Below are 27,523 nucleotides of genomic sequence, written 5' to 3'. Positions count from 1 at the left end.
TTCTTCAAGAAAAGCAATCTATCAACACTAAGCATATGATTGGAGAAAACGAAAATTTTGTATTTTCTTCAAAAGTTTCATTTGGGTATGATAATAATAAAAGTGTACTTCTACGGTAGAATTCGAAAATAATATTATTGATGAAATAATTAAATATTCATAAATAATGAAATGAATATAGAAGATAGCTTAATTTTACCCCAAAAAAAAGTGTGACAAGGAACTTTAGTGAATATGCAACTCTTGATGGTAGGAAATATAACATTATATAGTAAACAATAAATAAATAAAACAATTTCTACGAGAATAATTTAATAAAATGTACTTTTATTAAAAATAATAAAATATTATCAAACAAGATAATGAAACATATTTTAAGATATGTTAAGTAATTTAAATAGTGAATAATCCTATTGTAAAAAACAATCAAATATTCTCAGATACAATATCACAAAAAGTAGAACAGCTATCAATATATATTAGAAAGCAAGCTATCAATCTTTCAATCCGCTACAACAGCTCATTTCTCTCTGTGACTCTAATAAAGGGTATAAACAAAGGGACTAGCTATCGCCTCAAGTCGGACCAAGCCATGCATCTCTGTCTCTAATATGTTACCTGTTTCATTCACTTACAAAGGCACAATCATGTGGGAGTTTCTCACTGAAACCACATCTATCCTTGTCATGGAAAGTTTTGATGACCCTCAAAGTCTCTTCTTATAATCTCCAGCACTAATTCATTCCAGGTATCAACAGGACCTGGCATGCACCAGTGCAAGCAATCTTGAGGTGGAGGCTTTCCGTTTGGGCCAACTTTTGTGATCTTATTTGGATCAGGGCTTCGATAAGGGCCTGGATGCCCATCATGTCGATACCCGAACACTTTGGTAATATCCATCATCCTCAACTTGGACTTATTCGTCGCTTTCTTAACAGCAAGTTCAAAACCCGTCACTTGTTTCTTATGCATTATACTCGTAAAGCCATTTTCCACTAGTTCATCAGTTGCAAGAGGCTTTACCTTTCCGGTACATGATCCACCTGTATTCCAAGCTCCACCTTCATAATGGTCAGGAGAAAAGGAACGTACAATAGTCAGGCCTGTGTAATTAGGATGTGTAACAAGAGCAGACAGAATTGTCTCAACAGATATTCCAAATGCGTCAACATTATTGACCTTCATAGGACGAGAACGATCCGGCCACCATAATTGTCCTCCCACAATCTCATTGTTCAATACATAGACAGACTGTTTGGCAAACCAATGGCCAGAAGAAAGAACAATCACATCAAACTTTGGGATGAGTTCCATCAAGTTGTCATCAGGAGCATCGAGATGCAGCTTGGTAACACCTTCGGGAGCAAAGTCAAATTTTTCATTAGTTTGACGGACAAGCCAGGAGGACCATACCCGGACAATCATTACAGATGTAGACTTGAAATACCATCGATGCATTCTTCGATTTCCTCGATTTTTTGGAACTTCAACCTGAAATTATCCCAAATTTTTCTTTCATGAGAAACCAGTACTAAGGAAGAAAAGAGTCCAAAAGATCAATCTATATCATGAAAATAGGTGCACAGAGTACATATCTAGTTTCTCACACTTGAAGAATACAAAGTGATAGAAAATTACTAATTTTTTTTACTAATGCTAATAATATATGAAACCTCTAAGCCACAAGAGCCTATCACAAAGCTACCATTTTTCTAATATTTTTAAGCTAAGAAAAATCTGAAGAAAGCAAACAACCAGTTAAAAGAAACCAGAGTTCTTCCCTTTGTTAGAAAAATTATGGTGCAAACTTGCACCAATCTCAGAGTTTGACAATGTTTTGTCTTCAGAAATAACTGGCAGTTTAGAATTCAAGGTACTTGCCTGCCAGAGAAGACACACCATTGATTCCATCTGATTTCGAGCAACAGAATCACCAATGAAAGCAAGTGTCTTTCCTCTCATCAACTCTAGAAACTTCTTAGCATCAAATCTGGGAAGGGCACATTGAGAGGGTTTCCAACGCCAATTCTCATAATCCTTGTCAGGCCTCCCATTACCCTGGCAATTCTGCATCTGTGTTATGATAGGGCAAGAGGAGTTGGTGTATGATGGCCCTTGTGGATCATAGAACCACTTTCCATCGTACAGATCACAGCCTAGAGACCAACCAATCAAAATGAGAATCAGAACATCAAAGAGGGACTGGAAGAGAAGATAGGATGCAAATACTTAAGGAAGACTTCAAAAATAACATTGTCTCCCACACAAAGAAAACAGGGATCAATATAGCTGACAAGATGCCTATGGAACTTTATCTCTCTCATTTTCTTCTGTAAATAATCATATAGTTTAATAGCAGTTTATTAGCACATCAAGAAAATTATGATTAAATTAAAAGAAGTATTATCAGATATTTCAAATAGCAAGTACAGAATTGGGACTTCCACATTTAAATGCATCAATTTCTGAACAATGCCACACAAAATAGATAATTGACCACAAAACATTTCAATATTCACATTCTGCGTATCTTCCCTCAGCTTTGAGAAACTTTGTACCATAATCTGGGGAATAAAAGGTAAGCAAGACGTAAGCGTAGAACAAACTTGACACTAGTCTTGATAAATAAACCATGTAATAGAAAGATCCCATGTTAGAGATCTTCCATAAACCTCTTAGAGAATATAATAAACCAGCATCACCAGGTTCCTATATGGAACCAGTAAAAGATGCAGATTCCAGCTCTACTTTAGCAAAAGCAATAAAAAAAGAAGAAGAAGTATGCAAGGTAATAATTGATCTAAAATCAGATGTTACATCAAACTGAGAGTAAAAGAATACTACCTGAATCAACTGAATTGTTCTCAGATGTATTGCTAGATGCAGAACTGGAAGTGTCCACCTTCTTTTCTGTTGGTCTAGACAATGACTCTGAAAGCTGTCCAGGTTTCTCCAGCACCCCATTTTTTCTTGAATCAAGAGAACCTTTTTGAGAAGTAGGCAGCTTTTCATTAGACTCGGATTGCAATGTATCCTTATCAAGAAAAGATATAATGGATACTAGTGCATTTTCATTATTATCAACAACAGAGTTATTTGAACTCATTGTAAGCAATTTTACATTATATGATCTTAATCTACATTCTTATCAGCACTTTGATCAGAAATAGAAGCAGGCAAAACTACAAAATGTTGATTGAAACAAGTTTATAAGAACGGTACCTGACTCAACTGAATTGCTCTCAGATGCATTGCTAGATGCAGAACTTGAAGTGCTCACCTTCTTTTCTGTTGCTCCAAACGAAGATTCTGGAAGCTGTACAGGTTCCTCCGGTATCTCATTTCTTCTTAAATCAACTGAATCTTTTGTAGTAGGCAGTTGCTTGTTAGACTCCGATTGCAATGAATCCTTATCAACAGAAGATCTAATGGATACTTGTGCATCTTCACTATTATCAACACCAGAACTATTTGAAGTCATTGTGAGCTGTTCTAAACTCGACCCTGATACATCCTTAGCAGGCAAAACTATTTTCCTATTGACACCAGAAATATACTCACTAACAGTTGAAGTGATAGGATATGAAACCAGAAGCCAAGAACCAAAAATTAAGAACATTGCTAGTAATGCCATTGAAGCTGCAATGAAGGAAACGCCCCGTGGGAAAGCAGCCATTTTAAGAGAAGTTTTTGAGGAAGCCAATGTCATGGTAAAAGTAGTAGAAAAGAATCGTTTAACATGAAATGTTTGAATACCAGCAACCTGACTAAACTGTCATAGATTGAAACGCTCGAATTTGTGATTTTGGAAATGCCCCACCAATACCAGACCTGTAAATTGGTAATTAAATGCAGGATTAGGGGTTTAAAAGGGTTGAATTCCTCCTCCAATCCTGAGAAAAAGATAAACCTACAAAATCAGAAAACAAGAAGCGTGGTCAAACACGGAAATTCCCAAAATTAGGAAAATCATAAAACTACTAAAGGAAATAGTAGACATCTTTCAACATACTTTCAAAATGGGAAACTTTTTTTGTGTTTGATGAAAGAAGATAAGCACACAATTAAAGCATAATTAAATATAATGAACCCCCCCCCCCCCCAATTTATCAAAATCCAAATAATATAAAATAAAAAATTGAATGCCGATATGGAATTCCAAAAAAGAAATCCGAAATCCAACCTCGAACTTACAATGTTCATAGAACAAGAGAGGAAGGAGAAAACTTTTTTTTTTTTTTTGGTGCGATCTTAGAGAGAGAAAAAAATTGGCTCGGATCGGGCGAAGGGAATTTATTAAACAATTTGGAGTACAGAATTTCTTTTAAAAAAAATTTGTTGGGGATTTTGTGCTCCACCTTATTTCTCTTATTAAACACTTCCATTTACAACCCCTTTTTTTTTCAATTTTTTTTTGTCAGAGATTGTCCTCGAGTTTTCTAACGAAGAAAATTACAGAGAAGGTTAACAACCAAACTTATTTACTAATTACGATGCATCATTACCATAAAACAATGTTAAATAACTAAAGAATGAACTTTGATATTTTTTTCAAAAATATTTAATTAAGTCAAAAGTCAATTTAGTAAAACTAGTTTTATTTTTTATTTAAATATATTATATTTATTTGTTAAAACTTTGGTACAAAATTTGAATATTTAAAATTATATATTTTATTATCAATTGGCATAAGCATTTTTGTCGATGAATTTGAGCGGCTATCCTTTTATTTATGAGTTAAAAGGAGCAATAGATAATTCTAAACATGGTATTAAAAAACACATATATTAGAACCTATAATAATATTCTTAAAAATTAATTATATATTTTGTTAAAATTAAATATATAATTAAAATTGCAATAATATTTAAAATTTTAAAACGAAAAGATATTAAGACATTGTATAAGTTAAAATTTACCATTTTTCTCAAAAATATATTAAGTTATATATTAGTTTTATTTAACAAAATATTTTGAATTAAATTTAGACTTTTAACATTAATTTTTATGTGAAAGATTAAATATTAAATACAAATGTGTCGATTGAGTTTTAGTTTAATTGACACGGTTATTGTTCCCAATATAGGAGGACGTGAGTTCGAGTGCATTGAAGCGCATTATTCTCTTAATTATGAGTTGAAGAGAGATTATGGATAGTTTTAAGTATTGTTTTATAAAGAGAAGATATGATCAAAACTTATTATCATAATTTAAATTATTATTTTCAAATAAAACAGAATTAATATTAAAGATTTTTAAAGCAGAATTTGAAACTTATATATCAATACAGTTTTGATTAGAAAATTTTACTTTAAAGTGATTGAATTATTTATAACAGTTATACAAAGATTAAAATAAGTTTAAAAAATTTATTTAAATTAAAAATTTTATTGAGTTAGGGTCACAAATTAACCGGATACTAAGTTAATTAGGAAATGATTAATATACATTTTTATTAAATAACTACTACTATTATTTTTGTGGCTAAAATTAAAATGTTTATATTATATAATTTTTAAATAAAAATTAAAATTAAAATGTTTATATTATATAAAATTAAAATTAATATGTTAAGAGATCGAACCATGTTTGATAGGTCTATAAACAAATTAACTGTTATCCATTTAATTTAACTTTTAAAAATTACTGACTTATAATTTTTAACAAAAATATTAAAGGTCAAAAAAATTAGGTTGCTAAAATTTTATAAATGTATAGTAATATGTAGTTACAGAATGTATATAATTCACACAATATCTTTTTTAAATGATGCAAAGCATTTAACTATTTTTTTGGGTAGAATAAGTTAATAAATTGGAGCGTTATAATGATAGTCAAAGCAATTTTCTTTATCAATCATTTATTTAATACACATCAAAATATAAAAATAAAACATACAAATAAAATTAAAAATTAAAAAGCATGCTTATAAAAATAAATATAAAAAAATAAAACCAGTTAACACAATTTAGTCAAATAACCAAACTATTAACCAATATAAAAGTGATCAACTAATCGAATTGTCCTAACTATATGCCAAGGCTAAAACTATGAGAAAAGTCTCTTTATGAAAAATGGATTGCAGAGACACTTTGGAGATATTGCTCGAACACGAACTCGTGAACTACCTTTTACCTGTGCATGGAATTAAAAATCCAAACGCTGAGCTTTTTACAACTCAATGATGATTCAATACTTACAACTCAGTGGTGATCCAATACATTTTAAACTACCAATGTGTATAGTTAAAATAAAAGCATTCTAATCAGATACAAATATTATATTTATATAATATATGTTTATGTAATAATTCAAGAAGTGAAAGTCATGTTCAATAGAATTTTTCAAAGATGCGGTACAATCATAAATCAGTCACAAAATAACATTTAAAATAACAAGGAAACATTATCAAAACATTCAATAAATAACAATAGTATTTTAATTCAATGTTTTAGTTGATTTAATCATTTTGACCAAGTAACACGAGGAAAAATACTTGAACACACAAGTGTCCAACCAAACCCTAAACGATCAATGAAAAATGACACAAGTATTAATAATGACAATACTCTGTTGAGCTATAAACTTAACTAGGGGATGTTTGGATGGGTGGTGTGTTTACCTGCGGTAAGTGTAAAAATAGCATTGGAGGTGAGATTAGATACTATAGTGATATTGAAGCGTGAACCAAAAAGTAAGTTAAATGTCCATCTAAACCCACACTTAATCAATGACCAACCGTACACTAAATGTACAAAGCACGACAATAACAATATTCTTGGACGCTTAAAGCAGTCCGCAATAAATAATAAGCAATAATGGAATACTCTATGACATGTCAACTATACCTGAATTAAACTTAATTAGACAGCTCTCGAATAGAGTAATTTAGCAGCAACTCGATTTGGAGAGTTTTGGGGGGGTTGGGGTTGAAGAAATTTTGGCTTATGTACGGCTGTGGCAATTAAAAGCAAGTAGAGGCAGCCACGAAGCAAGTATTGTGGTAGGCGAAAAGTAAAAGAATTGAAGCAAATCTAAGCAGGGGACGACAAGTAGGCCGTTGGCAGGGGACAATAATGGCAGCCATATAATGGAGGGATTTAAAAAGCTACATTGGAAGAAGCAATCACCAGACAACGAAGACTTGTAATCTAATTAAAGCAAAGACGTGGCTGATTTGGAAGGCAACTCACATCAATAATTTGAGATGAAAATTAAATGATAATTTTTTTAATTAATGTTTAAAATTATCTATAGTTCTTCTTCAATCTTTAAATAAGAGGATAATATGTTACAGTGTCCTCAAATCTATGTTCTCTTGCATTAGCAACAATATCAATGCCAATCGAGTTAAGACTCAATTAGTAAAATTAAAGGATATTTGAATGCAATTAAAATGCGTAGTTTGGAGATAATCACTTCTAATGCAGGATGATGTGGATTCGAGTGTGCTGAAATGTATTATTTTTCTATTTATAAGTTGAGGATGGACTATAGATAATTCTAGACATTGTATAAAAAACAGATGTTAGTATAACTAATACACAGTTAGTTGGTTAATATTAGTTAGCAATTAGCAAATATTAGTTAAGTTGGTTAGTCTGTTATAAGTCTGCTGCTATAAATATGCTTGCTGTAAATGTGTTGAATAGGTGAGTTCAATAATACTTCTTGGTATTATATCATAACATGGTATCAGAGCATGTTATGATCCTTAGCACCAGGAAAAGCTTTTAATATATCACCAGGCTGAATTAACAAAGCATCAACTTTCCTTTCTCCAATAATGTTTCCACTGTTGTTTTTAACTACCAACAATGTTGTAGCTGGCGCAAGTTCTACTAGCTTCTTGATAGCATCTGATGTTTTCCCTTTTGCAGGGCATTCTAAATACTTTCCCAATAATACAAACGTTATCAGCATGGAACTTGTTTCAAAGTATGTTGGTGACCAAAACCCAGTTATGGTACCATAAAGAAGAGCACCAACAGAGTAGAAATAAGAAGCTGAAGTACCCAATGCAACTAAAACATCCATGTTAGTAGAACCATTTCGAAGAGCTCTACCAGCTACCACGTAGAAGCACTTCCCGATAACAAACTGAACAACTCTTACTAATGCCCATTTCAACCAATCACCCATTAAGAAAGGTCCACATCTCCAGAGCAAGAAGGCATCTAACAAGGGTATATGGGGACAAACTACTCGAATCAGAAAGACAAGAATACTGAGAAACAAACTGGAAGTAAAAAACTGGAACATAATTGAGGTTTCTTCATCTTTAGTAGTCATCTTGCATATGGGTTCATAACACGTAGTTTGAACTTCCCTTTACTTCCTCCTTCAATTCCATCAACCAAGGATCTTGAACTGACAACTTCAGATAAAAAGAACTTCAAGTTCTCCGAACTTCACAAAACGAAATTGTCGAACCCTTTCAAGTCGCTAAGTATGCCTTTGATAAGTCAGTACATTTAGCTCGTTAAAACATCAAGCAACCCCAAGTATGATTTTATCCTCGCTCATTACCCCGCAAAGTGAGGCTTCAAAACCAGATCTTTAATTGCATTGACTATATCATCTTTACTAATTACAATGGGATTATATTCAACTTCCCTAATGAAGTGGCTAAAGCAACAAAATGACCCTACTAACACCGGAAGATCTCTCAAAATGCCTTCAACAGAGTTGACACAGTCGCAGGTCATACCTCCTATTGTAAACTGCCCCACAAGCACTCCACGTGGCTTTGTTCCAACATTGCTGGGTTCAGGTAGAATTTCTGCCTCAAACCCTACATCTTCAATGGCATTCTTTATGTCTTCATCCTTAACCAAAGTAGGATAAAAAACAACATCAGCATGGTTCTGCAACAAAGCCACGAATGCTCTTAAAACCCCATTGATGTTCTTCAAAGCAGCCTCAACGGAATTGGAATAGGCGGCACATGTCATCCCCGTTACAGTGACCTAAATTCTCCGCATACTACCTTCTTCAATATTTTCCAACTTATAATCTCCTATTTCGTATGAATCTAAGAGTCGAGTACCTTCCTCTACGTCGTCGGGATCATCAGCGCATACCGACTCAATTTTTTCTTGGGCATTAAGGTTCAACACACAAGTCAAGGCTTATGTTTGACTCAGAAGAAATATGTTGAAGAGATTCTTAATAAAACAGGCATGTCGGGTCCGTCACCCACACCTACTCCTATGGTGAGTACTCCAAAGCTTGTTGTTTCAAATAGTGGATCGTTGTTTGCGAATATTCATCTGTATTGCAGCACAGTCGGTATGCTTCAATATTTGTGTGTTATACGTCCTGACCTAGTTTTCTCTGTCAATAAGCTAAGCCAGTATATGAATGCTCCTAGTGAGGATCATTGGAAGGCTGTTAAGCGCGTTCTACGGTATCTTATAGGGACTATGAATCATGGGTTATGTTTCACGGAAGGGCAGTTTCAGTTAGTCTGCTATTTTGATGTCGACTGGGCTACTTCTGTTGAAGATCGGAGGTCTACTTCTGGCTATGTTGTGTATTTGGGACGAAATTCGATTGCCTAGTGCTCTAAGAAGCAAGCAGTGGTCTCCAGGTCATCCTCTGAAGCTGAGTATCGAAGCCTAGCAAATTGTATGTCAGAGTTACTTTGGATTAAACAGTTGTTAGATGAGATTGGGCTGTCACTGTGTCAGATACCAGTCGTGTGGTGTGATAATACTTCCACAGTTAGCATGGCTGCAAATCCAACTCATCATGCTCGAATGAAACATGTGGAGATTGATCATCACTTTGTACGGGAAAATGTTCTTGATGGTGTTCTTCAAGTTAATTTTGTTTCATCAGCAAGCCAAATTGCTGACGGTCTCACCAAGGCTGTTCCACCAAAACGGTTTACTGGGTTCAAACAAAGTCTGCGAGTTTGTCTAGTTAATGAATGTTCTTCGAGTTTTTAAATAAACAAAACCAGGAGAATGTTAGTATAACTAATACACAGTTAGTTAGTTAATAGTAGTTAGCAGTTAGCAGTTAGCAGTTAGCAGATATTAGTTAAGTTGGTTAGTCTGTTATAAGTCTACTGCTATAAATATGCTTGCTGTAAATGTGTTGAATAGGTGAGTTCAATAATACTTCTTGGTATTATATCGTTGAAACAAGTGGACACAACCAACCCGATGATGAACTCTGACTAGGTACATATGCAGTAGGCACAGATGGTGAACTCTGACTAGATACATATGCAGCAGGCACAGATGGTGGCTAAGACACAACTGCAGCACCATGTCCAAACGTACTGAGATTTGCTTGAAGAGCCATAGAGGGTCTATAACCAACATTTTTGTATGAGGCATCAAATCTATAATAGCACCGATCAACAAGATGTCCTGATTTGCCACACAGTTGACACTGTACACGTGATCCAAATGAGCGACCACGCCCTCTACTTCTAACATTTATCGAAGGACGATAGGCAGGTGTATTGACAGGCTCAGGCACCAAGGTTGGAGCTTGATGAGATACTAGATTAGCAGAGCTAGATGTCTCACACACAATAACATTTTGTCGGGCTTCCGCATCAAGCAAGATTGTGGTCACTCCTTGCACACTATAAGGCACCTGACTAGCAGTAATAATAGCAATAACTGCCTCATAATCCAGTGGCAAACCATTAAAGATGGCAGTGACATGCTCATGGTCACTAATAACCTCACCACAACTAGCAAGACTGTCACAATAGCTTTTAATTTTCATCAAGAAATCTTTCATAGATAGCTCACCTTTTCGCTGAGAATGAAGAGCCCTTCGATAGAACATCAACCGAGAAGTGGTTTTGCTACCATACAAAGCAACAATTGCACTCCATATTTGCGCACTAGACTCCAGCCCGATTAGATGCGGCAAAACAGTTGGGCTGACAGAGGACAATAGCCAAGAAGCCAAAGCACAATCTTGCTGCTGAAATCTTGAAAACGCAAGATTATCCTGAAGAATTCCTTCTTCACTCACAACCTGTCGAAGAGGAGGAACCGTGCTAGAGTCAAGAAATTGTTGCAGATTGTAAGTTTTAACAGCCAAAAGAACCTGTTGACACCATAGCAGGTAATTAGTATCATCAAGTAAAATACTAATCTTCTTGATAGCAAAGAATCGACTATCAACAACAGCTTCAGACACAATTGAAGCCATCCCAGACTGCACAACAGACGGACTGGTAGCCATAAAGAACACAGGACCTCTAGGATCTAACAACAAAAATAAAAGAAAATCTGATACCATGTTATGATATAATACCAAGAAGTATTATTAAACTCACATATTCAACACATTTACAACAAGCATATTTATAGTAGTAGACTTATAACAGACTAACCAACTTAACTAATATCTGCTAACTGCTAACTACTATTAACCAACTAACTGTGTATTAGTTATACTAACAACAGATACGATTAAAATCTGTAATGAGATTATTAAAAAAAATAAAATTATTTGTATTTAATTTAAAATCATATATATTAAACTGGTCTAACACATCAGTATTTGACTGGTCTTCATAGAATTTGAGTCCAAATCAAAACACATAAAGCAGTCCTAAAAGAAACATGAATTAGTTGTAGAGCAGGTTAATACTAATACCACATTTTTACTACTAGGCCTACGATTTTGACTCTTCGGATTGCCCAATACAAATTATTAAACCCATCAACTGCACCCATAGCATTATAAAAATAGAAAAATCAAAACAATTTTAAAAACCAACACACTCGTAATCAGAGAATGGATTATACGAAACTGTGATTTCACATCACTCCTATCCATTTTCAATTATTAAAGAAATTTAATGACATATTTTTGGTCAAAATAACATTTTAAATATAAAGTAAATTATTAAAGAAATATTAAATTTTATAGTTTTTTTTTTCATATTCGTTTTGTACAACTATTCAATAGAATCGTGTAAGAAAAGCAGATTATATTAACATAAATTGTGATCGTTATGCGTCGCTTTTTTCTTTCTTTTGCCTTTTGATTTATCTACATTATATTTAGTTACGTGCGATAATTCAAATATGGATTAATATTAGATTCGCACATTCATACATATATGTCATTTAAATTAAACACGTCATGTATATGCACAGGGACGAAGATAGAGGGAGGCAAGCAGTGGCCTTGCTCCCCTCCCCTAAATAGTAGATTTTTTATTTAGTCCCTTAAATTTTTATGGATTTACATGTTAGTATAATAATAAAATTACATTTTAACCCCCAATAATTTATAATTCATTTATGATCTCCTAAAGTAATTTTCTACGTTGTCCCTATATATATAAACTTTAACCCCTTAGAACCCTAACATCCGATTTTTGTATAACTCATCATTCTCCCATTTCAATCTAATTATGATATTGGAATTATAATGAATAATCTAAGAGTCTCGAGGATGTGTTTTCCAAAATTATCATCATTCTCTCACTAACTTTTAAACATTTAACAATGATAAACTAAACCGAATTTCATAATTCTCGCATCTGCTGTATCTAATAATTTAACAAAATTCAAAGCCAACACAACGAAAGAACTGTTGAGAATTTTCTTTCTTTCTTCAAACGGTGAAAGAAGATGATAATCGACTAACATCTTTCATCTTTTGTTTTATATTTTCACTATAATTACATTTAATAATATTAATCTAATGGTGATGAATTATGGTTACTAAACTTAGTGGAAATCAATGGATGAAAATGAGTTCATCCATTAACCATATATTAAGGATGGCCAAATTATAATTAAGGCCTTGTTTTAATTACCTACAAGTCCCTCTCTATTATATTCCTTCATTTCTTTTCCCTTTCAACAATTTAGTCCTAATTCACTAACTATTAATTTATCCAACTAATTACTTCATAATTCTATTAATTCCGTATTCATCTTGAAAACTCCTCCATTTAAATTTCGGAAATTGGATCGTTGTTATAATTTGGATTCCTACTTTTCTCATAAATATTTCTAAAATAAATAATTTTTCAAGAACTTTTAAATTATTTTAAAACTTTAAATATGAAAATTTAGTTTATATCATAAAATAAATTTAATTATATTATATATCAAATAAAAATAAAATTCAATATAATTTCGAGTCATCGAAAATTTTAAACTTGTTCAATTTCATAACCGTTCAAATACCTAATTTCACAATTGAAGTAAAAGCCAAGTTATCCTTGTGAAAGTCATGATTGAAATAAAATTCATCTTCCAATTCCTCTTCCTTACGTAATTTTCAAATAATCTTCTTTCTTTTCCTTTTGCCCAAAAAATAAAAAAACCAACATTATCATCTATCTACCATGCTATTCCATCTACTCTCTGCCTGGCTGAATGTGTGACAGGATTTTCTCAAGGAAAGACCTCCTTCATGCTGCTGTATCTTTGCCTTTGGAACAACCATAAATTTGATTCAAGGATTGCAACGTAAATGAAGTAATTCCCCAACCAAGACCAAAATCCTTGTAGAACCAGGCCAAGAAGAGACTACCATGAAAACCATTCCAAATGATTTTACAAGCCTCCAATGCAACAATGTCTTAATTAAGCTGCTGTTCCATGTTTAAAATCCAACTTAGAAACTGTCCATCTGAGCATGACAGACAATGAAATTTCAACCGCATGATGTACGACTACCAACAACTTTTCGAATCCGTTCCATGACTACACGAACATCATCCTTATCTAAGGTTGTGAAACAACACCGGAACCATCCTGGTTCTATGCAGTGGCAAGCTGAACCAGGTGTTAAATTAATCTTACCCACATTTAATAGCTTTTCCCATAGCTCAAGTTCCCCTTTCTCACCATAAGTAGGGATTAAATTTCTCATATCAGCCCAACAATACAAGCTACTTCTGCTATCTGTACATTTAATACCTAATTCTTCCAGACCAGCCACAAATAGATCACGCATATCCCGTATCCTCTTTTTATTGGTCTGAATATATTCCACAATGAATCTTGTATCTGAAAGCATTGAAACTAGTAGTCTTTGGGTCGGAGCAGAAACAGAAGAAAACCTAGTTAACTTTCTAGCAGCAGCCAAAACATTCTCATTAAAAGAATAGATCATTCCAACCCTAACTCCCGGAAGAAAGAGGTCCTTTGATAGCCCATAAACAATATGAACCCGGTTCTTATCAAAATCCTCAGAACCAACAACTTCAGCAATGCTGACAAACTCTTTCTCCCCGTAAATAGACCCTGCAAATATTTCATCTGATACGATATGGATGTTCTTTTCTTCGGCAAACTTCAAAAGAGCTTCAAGCATCTTCCGAGAAAGTAGATTGCCAACAGGATTTGCAGGGTTTGAAAGGAGAATTCCCCGAATTTTTGTTTCTCGCTTTCTTGTTTGATTGAATGCTTGATCAAGCGCACTGATACTTAACACGAAATTGTCTTTGCTCCGACAATGAACAGGTATTAGCTCCACTCCTGTTCTCCATTTCATGTCCCTGTCAAAGCTGAAGACATTCTTTTCTAATTAAACCAATAGGACCATTGTTTTTGTGTGTGCGTTGGGGGGGGGGGGATGAAGGACGAATAATTACCTAGGATAGTAAGGTGTGGGAACAAGAAACGCATTCCCATGATCTGCCAAGCAGAAGCATAACGTCTCAATTGCAGAAGTCACACCAGCAGTTAAAACCATCTGCGATGGTTCATATGACACATCTCTTCCTATAACACGTGACATAAAACCTGCCATAGCCTGTAAAATACGAAAAAATGAATACATAGAAATAGATCAGACAGTCTCAAAAAGGCATACGACATTCCAATTGCATTATGCTTGGTGATAATATGATAGCAAAAAGTATAAACTACAAAAGCATAGAGCTCCCATCGTAGCTCCACATCTCTTAACCTGCACCATCAATATGAACAAATGTGCAGAAAAAAGAGATTAAAGTTAGCTCCACGCCTCCACAGCACTCAATAGTATGTACCTCACAGTTAAGGGAAAAAAAGCCGTATAGTCCGAAACTAAGAAGATTACATGGCATCTCTGACTCTTAAGCTCTTAAACCAATTAAGTTTATTTATTTGCCTTATATGATAACAATTAAGGCATGAAAACATGAAACTCTGTTTTTCCACAACGTTGATACACACACAAAATACTCAGAAATTGCTTATTTTTACTTGTGATTGATAACATTTTCACCAACAAACAGACAACAGATAATTCAGCACCACACATCAAATTCACTCTAAAATGAACAGAAACTTAAATTACATACAGATGTGGAGAATACCATTTTGAGTTTCATTGTACCATCAGAAGGCTGGTAAGTGGCAATCCCGCTAATGCTCAAATCGCCCACTTCTCTTCCCATTACCCAATCCCTCAAATTCTCCGACGTCCATTTCTCAATTAAATCAAAACACAACTGTAAAAGGAAAAAAGCATGGAAACAGCAACATAAATATTTGAAGAAGTAACATAGGGCAGGCAGAGGAAGCATCTTTTAAAAGCAAGGGGTTACCCTATTCTCGGACAAGCCGAGCTGGATAACCCCATCAGGGTTAGCAATTCTGTGATAGGGATCCCCCGAGGCCCTATCCAACCCCATATAATAAGGGGAGTCGTCGGGTTTAGCAATGGAAGTGGCGAGGGAAGATATCCGAAGCGGTCCGCGTGAAAGCAAATTGGAGAGTGAAGAATGTCTGGTCATCCCCGGCTGGTTGGATGAGGAAGTGGAAGGAGGAGAAGGATCGGAGGGAGAACGACGTCGTTTGAGGTAGAGTTGGAGGAAGTAAAAGAGGGCGCATGGGATAAGAGATCCGAGGAGTAGGCCTCCTCTTCCTTGGGCAACACCTTGGAGAGGTACAACGAGACGCATGGCGGTGGGTTCTCGGGTACGAGCTACGGGTGAGGGTTATGACCCACCCACCCGACAGCAGCTGCTTGTGGTTTCAGAATAGATTTTGTTTTGATGGCTTAGAGTTAGACCTTGGAAGACACAATGAGAAACCAAAACATATTTTTCTTCTTGTTTCTGTTCTATTCTAGTATTCTTTTCTTGTTGAAGCGAGTCTGTCTGAATTTCTTTTATATATTATTGGGTAAATTACATTACTGCTCATCCAATTATTAATAAATTTTATTTTTTATCATTTTATTATAAAAATTACAAAATAATCATTAAAACTATTTAGTTTTTTCATAAAATGAAAATATTCAAAAATTCAAGATAGTTCGGTAACAAAAAAGAAGAAGATAAAATTAAATAATTAAATGATTATTTTTAACTTTTTATAATTGAGTGATCAAATAAAATTTATAAATAATTAATGATTATTTTATAATTTTTATAATTAGATGACAAAATTATCGATAGACTACTATAATTTACAGTATATTTTTATTTACGTTTTCTTCTAAATCTTTTTCAAGTCAAATCATTATATTTTATGGAGACCTAATCTCTAATGTATTTATTAAATTTTATTTAATTAAGAGTAAATTATCAAAATAGCCACTTTTATTTTTCTTAGGTTATATTTTAGTCACTTACGCTAATGTATTGTAATATTTTAGTTCTTGAGCCATTAGTTATCGTTAACGGTAAGCTGAAGTGGCACGTTAAATCATCATTTCAAACAATAATATTAGATAAAATTATACAATTGGTCCCCATATTTTTTGTTTTGAGCAACTTAAATTTTTTTATGTTCCTTTAACTTTCTTTTTTTTCTTTATTTTTCGTTCTCATTTGCTTCTCTCTCTGTTTTCCTCCCTTCTCCATATTTTTAATGTGGTTTTCTATGTTTTCCATCTGTTAAAACTAAAGGGAAGAAGAAAAGGAAAATAAAGAAATAAAAAGAAAAATTAAATTGTTCAAAAATAAAAGTATAGGGACTAGATTTAAAAATGGAAAATATAGAAAAATTATGTTAAAAGAGATGGAGAATGGAGGAAAATAAAGGAGAATTAGGAAAGTATGGAAAATAAAGAAAATTAAAAGAACATAAAAGAAAAAAAGTTAAATTGCTCAAAACGAAAAAATATGGGGACCAATTATATAATTTAACCTAAAATTTTTATTTGAAATGATGATTTAACGTGCCACGTAAGTTTACCGTTACACCGTTAATGGCAATTAACCGCTCAGTGACTAAAATATTAAAATATGTTAACCTGAAGTAGATAAAAGTGTTTATTTTTATAGATTATCCTTTATTTAATTAATATTAGTAATCTTTCTTTAAAAATATGTGATTAATTATTTTTTGTTAATTTAAAATCACGTGCGTTGCTTATATTCCACATAAGTATTTTTACTTTATCTAATTAAATAAGGAATGTTATGAACTTTTGGTGATAACAAATTCTATCAAATAATACTGTAAAAATATTATTTAATGTATTTTTGATAATGTTAATTCTAAAAAGTATTGGCGCCGCCACTGAGGGTTTTTATTCTCGGCTTATCCTGCATGTTTTGAGTCTTGCGTCAGTCAGTTTTGATTTTGCGCTATGGAAACGGCTTTTCAAGGGCTTTCAATTCAAGAGGCAGAATTAGTTATTGGGTCGGATGAGGCTCTGGAAGACAACATCAGTTATGAGCTTTGATTGGCCGGTGAAAGGGTGATTCATTTCGCTGCTATGGAACCAACTCTATTGTCACTATGGAGACGTCTCCAAAAGGTGAGCATAAAGCTGGGTTTATATTTGATTTAGTTTATTATTCGGTGGATTTACGGAGAATGATTTCTGTGGGCTCGTGGTTCTTCTACAACTGCATTTTGCTTATTCATCAACTCTCTAAAGGCGAGAATCCGAAGAGTGTTGATTTTTTTAATGCAGAATTTTTGGTGTACGTACATTAGCTTTCTAGAAAGAATACTAATTATAAAGATATCCTTAAATTTTAGTAAAAGTTATTAAAAAATATTCCATGTCAATCACTTAATGTATTACGTAACAATTAATTGAAAGAAATCAATTGTCTTATTTAAAGTGATTAAATTAAGGCTTTAAATTAATGCTTCCTTTGATTTGGCTTTTAATGCCAGTAAGGTGTAGTTGGGGGGAAAATATGGTGCCAACCTCATTGGTATGTTGTTTGGTTCAGCAGGTCAGTCTAGTGAGAAGGCATCTTCACCACGCTGGTCAGCTGAAAATCAGCTGGAGATTTCAACAGCAATGGAGATTTCAACTGTTGGTATTTTTAACAGACAAAAATACCCTTACTCTTCTTCCTCCAATATTTTAGCCTCTTTCCATAGGCTATGTACCAAAATATTACAAGTATTAGTGGCGTTACTGTTCTTTTCAATCCATTCTCATAAATAATTTTTTCCACTCCAATTTCATAAATAAAATTTTTTGTATTATTGAAATAAAATTCCCTTTCATTTGAGAATAAAAAAAATTGTATACCTGCACTCGAAAAAAAAGTTTATAAAACCAATTTAAATTAAATAACCCTTTGGACCAACAAGTGTTAGATGCAATGATTTAAACCTTAAAGACAATATCATTAGAACGAACTCCAAGCATAAACTATAAAATAGACATAAATAATATCAAAAACTAATAACCCTTTAAAACTCCCATGTCAGGTCAGGCGGCCAAAAGCTGTTCACTTATAAAACTACCCTGATTTTGAGCCGCCAAGCTCGAAACAAGTAACAGGTCTTTATTTAGGCAATTGTTTTTTTTAGACGTAGTGCGTGTGTCCTACCGTGTGTGTGCACAGTATTTGTGAGTACTAATACTCTAAAATTTTACAGTACAAAAAGAAAAACAACGTCTTATGTAGCAACATCAAGATAGAGATTTCATGACTTCTCCTTTTCGGCCCCAAAGGGGCATGAATCCATGCAAAGCTCAATCAACCTTCCAGCCAAAATTAGTGTATAGGGTTACAACTCGCAACATGAGAAGATTAGAATCGGCTCTTGAGTGCTCAAAATACAAATTACAAAATACAAAATCAATATATACTATACAAAGAATCACAAAGAATATTATATATATATATGAACGTGCATGAGACTTCAGCTGACTTTCAATGGAACTGACACTATCACGTGTTAACAGAGACCCCAGCAATTACATTTGGCGCGATATTAAACCCTAATACTTGCAAATGACTATGATCCAAAGTGTAATACCCGTATAACCTGACTACCATAACACTTGAAGGTCAGTGTAACCTATTATGTGCTTCAATTATGGAAACCTTCTCCTGCCAAAAACAAAAAACAAAATTAAACAAATTAGTATTACATCAAAATGTCCCCCCCCCCCCCACCCCTCCCAGAATATTCAACTTTAGATTTTGCTTTGTATGAATGATGAAATAAAGCGAGGATGGAAAATTTGTTCATAAAATGATTAATAAATTTTCCTTCCTCGCTCTTTTCCATCATACCAAGTAAAGTCTCAGTTATTGTGCAACTGCTCAGGTTTTCAATGCTAGAGAATGTTTACATCGAAAATGGTTGCAATGCGATAATTACAAATGCATTAAAAACATTATGTCCGCTTTAGCTTAGCATGTTTCAAATACTGCTCTCTTAATATGGTTCCTCGCCTGACTAGTGGCATGAGGACTTCGGTAGACAAAAGAGTAGATGAGTGTCATGATGCCATTACAGATTTGAAAAGACGCCCACTTTCCATGTAAGGTTCAAATTTGTTTAGATAAAAGTCTATAAGCTAAGGGAGAAGGTTGGTAATTTAGAGATTGCTAATGATCGCTCATGTCTATATGCAAAGCTATGTGCATGCATATGTGAGAATAATGTATTTCCATGAAGATGGAAAAAGAGACCTCATTTGTTGAGCTGCTTTCTGAGGGAAACCATTGCAAAAGAACCCCCAAGTTCATGACATATGGTATCAATTTGAACATAAGAGGTGTTGTTACCTGCATAAGTAGTTTGCTATTGTTAATGTTGCAGGCTTCCAGCCATGAAAGGGACAAAGAAAAGCATACTATAAACCTTCAAAGTGTAATTTCCAGATCAGTGAAACCTACCAGACTGAGAGCTGTCGTTCCAAGAAGAAGAAGATACATCTTTCCCTTCATGTCAACCAAAATGAAGTCAACAATTGCAACAAAACAATTACAATGATGATGAAAACATGCTCAAACAAATTAAAAGCATCAGAAATTTCAAGCTTGAAGCAACAGGAAAAGATATTTAATGCTAAGAATTTTACGGCAAAATGCGTTCATATAAATGGAAAATGTTGCTGAACTGTTTCATCCATAATTGAAGCAACAAGAAAGTAGTCATTCTTGTTCTTTCTGTGCGAGAACCCCCCCCCCCTTTTTTTCCTACCAACCCAAGCACACCTGCTTCAGAAATAAATAATACGAGACCACAATACTTTACATTTGTTAACCAGCATATCATTCTTTCACTGAAGACCAACAAGCACATCAGCAATTCATGCACATGATATCTTTCCTCCTTTTTCTAGAATTAAGAAACATTCTTTTGAAAACCACTGTAAGGGCATGACAAAATGAGAATAATGTTCAAAGGATGAGGAGATCAATCGTCAAGAAACAAAAAACTTTATTGTAGACATGCAGAGATACAAACGTTCACATTTTAAAAAGGCAAGGAAGAAAGAGGTACCTCAACAAGGTGAAGATTTGAGGCACGACTTAGAAGAACAAAAGCAAATTCTCCAATTTGAGCAAGCAACACTCCAACCTATATGATAAAAGTACAAAGTGCATAGAATGCACAAATTATGTAAAGAAAACAAGACGCTATTTGTGCATAAGAGTGGGAAAACAAACTTACATGGAAAGATGTCCTAACACTATATCCGAAAGCCTTGGCAACCACACAGACAACAGCAGTCTTAACAACAATAACTAGTATAACAGAGGCCAGTAGTATATCCACATGGTTCCACAGAAAATGTACATGTATGAGCATCCCAATACCAGAAAGGAAGAGTGCTGCAAATAGGTTACGAATTGGTTCCACCTAGAATAGAAACACAGCTCATAAAATAATCTGGCAAAACAAAGAAATATATCCACTTAGCCTATTTTAGGCTCAAATCTCCTACAGCACACTCTCCAATGCGTAACAAAACGTTAACCAGTACATAAATTCCAATATTAAGAATGAACCCTTGAGCCTTGACTCAAAATAGAATAGACCTTGCATTTATAGATTTTCATTCATGCCCCCATGGACTAACAATGCATGACCTAAAACAGACTAAATAAGAATGTAAACAAGCTAAGCCTTGAAAATTCTTAAGACACTAATTGAAAAGTTAAATAGAATAAACCCCTTCAAGGCAAAGATAAGAATATACACTAAAGTACATAGGTAAGAGGCCTTGCCAATAATCAGTGATTACCTGGTCTAGTGTATGTTGCGCAAAGTCAGTAGTAGATATCATAACTCCAGCAACAAATGAACCCAACTCAAGGCTGAGACCCATCTTATCACTGCACTGTGAGGATTACAGAAGTTCAAGAGTGTTAAAAAGGTCATGGGGAAATTTTGCATGCAGCGATATAGCAGTTGTATTGTAATCATTTCAAGCACAAAACTTACCCAAGCAGACAATAAGCAGAAAGCCACAGCAGCAAGCTGATAAAGTTCATTTGTCTGGATAACAAAATGAAACCAAATGAACTAAAATTTTGAACTTATTCAAATCAAGTTACATAATAAAAGAGATAAAATATGTTAACAACTTACTTGAGATGATATCTGCATCATTAACTTTAGGAATCGAGGAACAAATGACCAAGACAATAGTGATGCAACAGTAAGATAAATTGATAATACCAATATCCTGACATTGATCATCAGCAAGAGTCAGATCCATTTAAGTCAACCACCAACAACAGCTCAAAAGCTAATTTTGGAAATAAGGGCAGAAACAGAAGGATAACAAAAAGTAAAAGAGGATAGGTAAGGAACTTACAGCTTTCCCATTGAAACCATCCCGTGTAGCAAGCCACTGCTACCACCCAAAACTGGGAGCAAAGCGAATAACAAACCAACAGCACAATCCTGAAACGGCCAGAGGTAAGGGATGAATGGATATGCAGCAACAAGAACAAGTTTCTGAATCCAAATTGTAAATAAATTATAGATACTTGATAGGTCATCACTTCTCTTCAACCTGAAAAATTAGAGTCCCAATAGTAACTTGACCATGAAGAGAATTAGTGCTACTTCGTTCTACTAAAAACTTCACAACCTGATAAAAATATAAAGAAAGAATGGATGACCATTAAGTGCATCAAACAGCAACCAAAAATAAAAGAAAAATACTCGCAACATAATCGAGAATAGTAAAGTACAATTGCTGTTGATGACATTGAGAGGAAGGAGCCAACAAATACACCCTCAGATAAATTTGCTCCACATAACTGCAAGATTAAGAGATATCTTATTTTAGTGTCCATCTTACAATTACAAGTGCTCTTAGTTGGAGACATGACCAAAGTGCTAGGAAGACCTTACCACTGCAATTATGCCACACAAGCACATAAATATAACAATTTGAAGTAGTCCTCCAAAAACAGCAACTGGCCCCACAACTTTTAACTGCAGAAAGAATTAGTTGAAACAGCTTTCATTAAATAAAATACGGAAATTTCTATGCTAAAGCATCTGAAAGTAAGAATTCACTCCCAAAACATCCAACCTTTGCCAAAGAAAACTCCAGCCCAAGAGCAAAAAGAAGAAAGACAACACCAAACTGTGCAACAGTTTCAACCTACGAAAAAAGAACGAGCATATCGCCAAAATATTAAAAATATAGAAAATCATATCACTAATTGCATTTTCTTTTCTTTCTTTATTTTTTCTTTCTTATTTGTTTTGTTTTTTGCAAAAGACATCAGAGAATGAATTTTAGATGATATAATTTAGGCATTATTACCTGCTATCAGCTGAAATTTTTTTAAATAATAAATGAACAGGGAAAAGTCACATTTTTGGGATATAATTCCAAGCAAGTCTCAGGAATTTATTAACAAAGAAAAATAAAATATTTTCCCAGACAAAATCTTTAACATGGATCATAAGGCATGTTTCCCCTCCATGGTACCATCAGTGAAGCTATCTGAATACTAGAAAATAACGTGTACTAAAACATTAAGTCATACAAAACTCCATTATTAAGAAACAAGAAGCTCGAGCTATTATAAACAACATACCTGTACCATTTCACTAATGAATTTCAAACCCCCTGGTCCAATAAGTGAACCCGCCAGAAGATAGCCCACAATAACCTATCATGTGCATAGGTTTAGGAAAAGTAAAGAAAGACAACTTCTTTCTTGCAAAAAGACAACTTCTTTCTTGCAACTTTCGTGATAGAGCTGCATATCAAACTCAAGAAAAAGAAAAACAACTGTTGAACGCAAAGTAAATAAATGCTAATTTTAGATAAACATACCGGTTGCCCCAGACATGAAAAGATAATACCACCAATGGCAGCAGAGACTATGACAACCACCAAATCTGATATCAATCTGCACAAGGGTGATACAGTATGTTACAAATAATTTTTATTGGATAACAGGACAATTTACTACACCATAAATCTCAGTTGTATGTTATATTCATAATCAAAACTCAATGGCAGCACCAGAACCAAACAGGAATAGTTTTCAATTGTTCATCACAATGCCAACCAACTTGTAGTAATATGGAACCGGAGACTGTATCAGATAGTGCAAGGATAAAGGAGATAAAGATGCTAACCTCAAATCAACTTGGAGCACTGGATACTTGGATTTTCTATTTGACATTACAAACACATTATCCTAACATCAAATGAGAAAGGCAAATTAGAATGGATTCAATTAAAAGCAAAAGCAATCAACATAAAACTGCATAGTTAATCCTGCTACACATGAGAGAGAGAGGGGGGCCGGGGGGAGGAACTAACATTTGACCCACCTTTTTATCAATCAAGGTTGTCGTCTCATCAGAATCTTCATTTTCCAGGGAAAAGACATCTTGAATCTGGAATGCTCTTGTACCACTGTTGATAATGTTGGGAAAAAAAGTCAACTCACAAAAAAAAAAATTATTTATTAAATTTTTATTCCTCCAAAAATAAATGTATTCTCATACTTTGTCTCTTGTGTATCATTTCTCTTCCCCTTCTCATGAGTGATTTTAGCTACAGTCTCCAGTACAGCCTGAAAAACATATAAGGAAGCATCCTTAAAACAGACACCAAAAGGAAAACTACACAGTAAGCACACGGGTCACCTAGGAACAAAGGTAATAAAGGGCACATAATTCCAATATGCATGATATCCAAACCCAACCTTTCCTCAATAATTATAGGATCCTGAGTGATCATACACATAACCAAGATCACTCAGTAGATTATTTTATTTATTCCTTTAAAATCGGATGCCTACTAAAGTTTGGAAAAAGATTTTGAAGAAAACAAATGTAACAGGCTTATATATCTGAGCTCAAGCCAAAACCATAAATCTACTAAAAATCAAAATGAGAAATTGGGCCTTGGCAACAATATACTCGTAAAAGAGTGAACCTACAGAGGAAACACTATAATCCAGCTTTCCTTAGTATCAAAACAATAAAAAGAAAAAAAAAAAGAATTTCAGTCGGAGCAATGGGCTTCAAAAGAGAGCCAAACCTACTTGCTGATCAGCTACACTAGTATTGAAATTGCTTGCATCAGTTCCTAACAAAAGAAGAAAAAAGGAAAATAGAGTATCAGCTAAAAGAATTAAAGAGCCAATAAATTGTGCATAAATTAACCGCAACTCCTAGATCATTCAGAGATCTAAATGATGATCATAGAAGATTCATGTAAAAAGGGAAATGAAGATTCTAATTTGCTTAAATTTCAGTTCGATGCCATACAAGTCAAGCTACAAATATTGTGATATTTTTCCTTCTTGTTCATAATTAAAACAAAAGCAAGCAAACTAGTCTTCTAGCTATATTGTTTTTACTTCAGTGTCCTTTCATGTGGAACTTATTTTAACTACTAATAGAATATGTTTGCGCTTTTACTGAACGTTTAAACTTAAAATTGAGCCTGCAGCTTTGTAAAATAACAAGACCTCCAGCATAAAGATCAAGATCCAGCAATTCGTTTTTTTTCAAAAAAAAAAAAATAATCCCTGTGCTTTCTCGGCCTATTAAAGGATTCCAACATATAAAAATAATGAACAGGGAAAGAAAAGGCAAACCTTCAGTTTGATCATTTTCGGAGAACTCCTTCTCAAGAACCCGATCGAACATTTTGGCAATACTCCCTTCGCCGGTACCCGTCGCCGACGAATTCACAAGGTTACCGTAAAACCTTTCCCGGATTTCATTATCAGATCTCGCCGATAGACATATCCTCGCGTATGATAGCACCACCACCAAACAATAAACGGATCCAAGCACTCCACGTCTCGAGGAGCAAATCGCCATTCTGTAAATCCCTCTCTCTCTCTTCCTTTTTTGTTGTCCTTTCTTTCAAATTTTTTAAAGCAAATTTGCAGGATTAAAAAACACAAAAACAATGCAGAAGGGGATGTTCTGGGAATTTGAAATCTGGATGAAGAGAGGGAGGTTTATAGATGTAGGTGGGGTTCGTTAATTGGGATTTAACTGTCCGGCGGAGATCATATTTGTGAAAATAGCCGGGCGCGTCAATAATAAAAAGACCTTACTATTATTACGGCGTATTATGTTTACTACTAGATACGAAGAACAACGGGAAATGTAAATAAATTACCGATGAAAAAAAAATTTATTATGTAATAATATAATTACGTAAAACTAATTCTATCACACTTTTGATTTAGCACGATAGTTTTGATTCAATCCCTAATAATTTTGTTTTTATCTTAATTATAAAAATTATTACACCATATACATGTGGTAAACTTAATAATATAATTTATTTTAAATACGAAATATTTATTTCTATAATTTTCTTAATTTAGTTTGTGTTCAATTAACTTACGACATCATTTTAATAAAATGTTTATTAATAATATAAATTACAGATGAGAAATGTAAAATAATACAATTATGTAATAATTATTAACACCTTCAAAAAAAATATAATTTATCTTGTAAAATAATAGTATTTTAGTCATTATCCAATTAAGATTAAATTAGACCTGTCTATAAATTAGATCACGGTCGAATTTCAAAATAGTTTCAAACTCATACTCGTTTTATCCTAATTTGCTTAAAATTCTGTTTTATTGTTTAAAATTTAATAAAATGTTTTTATATTAATATTTTACATATTTTAATCAAACTTAATTTTATAAATATTTTTATTATTTAAATTAAACTCGAATCGAGTCAATCTAGTCAAAGAGATAAATTTAATAAGTTGAGCTTATCAGTCGAGTAAGCTGTCCAGGTCCATAGGTAACTCTAGACATAATATATAGTATAGATAATTAAATATGATACGAAGAAATAATATCTTTAAAATGTAATATAAAATAAATTATTTTAAAAATATAAATATGGGTTGTTTTTTCGAAAAGGTTAATCAATTTGTAAGAAAATGAGATGGAACATTCTTTTTACAATATGTACATTTCAAAAGTTGGACATTTTGTTGCTTTTATTAAAGTCAATTTATCATTTATGATTTGACAAGGCAAGGTCAATAATGGCTTCAATTAGACTTCTATTTCCTCGAGTTAAACCTCTATTCAACTGTAATTTTTTTGTATGTGTATTATTATTAATATAGGAGAATGTAAATTTGAATATATTAAAATATATTATTCTTTTATTTATGAATTAAGAAAGTGGTTATAGATAATTTTAGACATTATGTAAAAAAATATGAAGGGTTTACATTAGGAATATTGTGAAAAGGCATTATTTATTTACAAAATAATTTATTTTTAAAATATTTTCAATAGTATATTTTTATTTATTTATACAATCAATAGGTAGGTATTGAGTTTAATATAAAATTTTAAACCCTAAACTTTTTCAGAAATAAGAACTAAACAAGGAAAGAGAATTTCAACTGACTAGACTAACTTTGGACCTTGATTTTCACATGTGTCGAGTTTCATTTTGTATTTTTACTATTTCTCTTACATTTTAGTCACTAATGATTTAGTTATAGTTTAGGGCCAAATTAGATATTGATTCTACATAATAGTGAGTTAATGTGTCACATTATGACTTTGTGAACCACCAAGACATAATAAATTAATAATATTAATGATTATTTTGTAATTTTTATATTTTGATAAACAAAATAAAAAATTTATTAATAGTTAAGTGACCACCCGTATTGTTTACATTTCTATCTAATATAATATTAAGAAAGCAACGCAAAACTTTCCTACTTTCCTAATGTAATATTAGTATAGTTGTAAGAATTAGATCAAATTAATTAGGTTAATCGGTTTAATTAAAATTTATTGGTTCAATATTTAATCATTATAATTTAATTAGATCTTTCAATAGCGCCGAACTAGTAAAAATTGAAAAAT

At 33.2% G+C, this 27,523-nt stretch overlaps 3 protein-coding genes and 1 pseudogene across 6 annotated transcripts; all 4 read right to left on the bottom strand.

The window, feature by feature from the left end:
• Nucleotides 1-360: 360 nt before the first annotated feature.
• On the bottom strand, nt 361-4,450 carry LOC105783698 (protein trichome birefringence-like 18). 3 transcript variants are annotated; one of them, XM_012609471.2, is made up of 5 exons: nt 4,359-4,450; nt 3,223-3,910; nt 2,845-2,985; nt 1,882-2,156; nt 361-1,491 (listed from the first exon to the last, which is right to left on the bottom strand). In XM_012609471.2, exons 2-5 carry the CDS (start codon nt 3,707-3,709, stop codon nt 685-687), a joined length of 1,710 nt encoding a protein of 569 aa, XP_012464925.1. In that variant the 5' UTR covers nt 3,710-3,910; nt 4,359-4,450; the 3' UTR covers nt 361-684. The 3 variants fall into 3 exon arrangements, with proteins under 3 accessions (XP_012464925.1, XP_012464769.1, XP_012464851.1); XM_012609315.2 differs by having other exon boundaries at nt 4,195-4,421; XM_012609397.2 differs by having other exon boundaries at nt 4,184-4,413.
• A 3,245-nt stretch (nt 4,451-7,695) lies between these two features.
• LOC105803361 (copper-transporting ATPase RAN1-like) lies at nt 7,696-9,184 on the bottom strand (annotated as a pseudogene).
• A 3,947-nt stretch (nt 9,185-13,131) lies between these two features.
• Nucleotides 13,132-16,059, bottom strand: LOC105784115 (probable aminotransferase ACS12). Its single transcript, XM_012609943.2, has 4 exons — nt 15,539-16,059; nt 15,308-15,442; nt 14,600-14,760; nt 13,132-14,512 (listed from the first exon to the last, which is right to left on the bottom strand). The coding sequence occupies exons 1-4, from the start codon at nt 15,893-15,895 to the stop codon at nt 13,657-13,659; spliced, it is 1,509 nt and encodes a 502-aa protein (XP_012465397.1). The 5' UTR covers nt 15,896-16,059; the 3' UTR covers nt 13,132-13,656.
• Nucleotides 16,060-18,938: 2,879 nt separating this feature from the next.
• Nucleotides 18,939-25,705, bottom strand: LOC105783910 (K(+) efflux antiporter 5). 2 transcript variants are annotated; one of them, XM_012609654.2, is made up of 20 exons: nt 25,244-25,705; nt 24,686-24,729; nt 24,144-24,211; nt 23,967-24,051; nt 23,769-23,830; nt 23,461-23,536; nt 23,219-23,293; nt 22,705-22,776; nt 22,521-22,604; nt 22,358-22,426; nt 22,177-22,254; nt 21,976-22,064; nt 21,747-21,843; nt 21,600-21,653; nt 21,400-21,495; nt 20,826-21,014; nt 20,655-20,732; nt 20,045-20,089; nt 19,838-19,933; nt 18,939-19,249 (listed from the first exon to the last, which is right to left on the bottom strand). In XM_012609654.2, the coding sequence occupies exons 1-20, from the start codon at nt 25,470-25,472 to the stop codon at nt 19,208-19,210; spliced, it is 1,728 nt and encodes a 575-aa protein (XP_012465108.1). In that variant the 5' UTR covers nt 25,473-25,705; the 3' UTR covers nt 18,939-19,207. The 2 variants fall into 2 exon arrangements, with proteins under 2 accessions (XP_012465108.1, XP_052489149.1); XM_052633189.1 differs by lacking the exon at nt 24,686-24,729 and having other exon boundaries at nt 25,244-25,400.
• Between the last annotated feature and the right edge of the window lie 1,818 nt (nt 25,706-27,523).

The sequence above is a fragment of the Gossypium raimondii genome, chromosome 7 (assembly GCF_025698545.1).
Source record: "Gossypium raimondii isolate GPD5lz chromosome 7, ASM2569854v1, whole genome shotgun sequence".
NCBI lineage: Eukaryota > Viridiplantae > Streptophyta > Magnoliopsida > Malvales > Malvaceae > Gossypium > Gossypium raimondii.
Note: the sequence above shows the minus strand (reverse complement) of the source record. Positions and strands in the feature narration are given on the sequence as shown.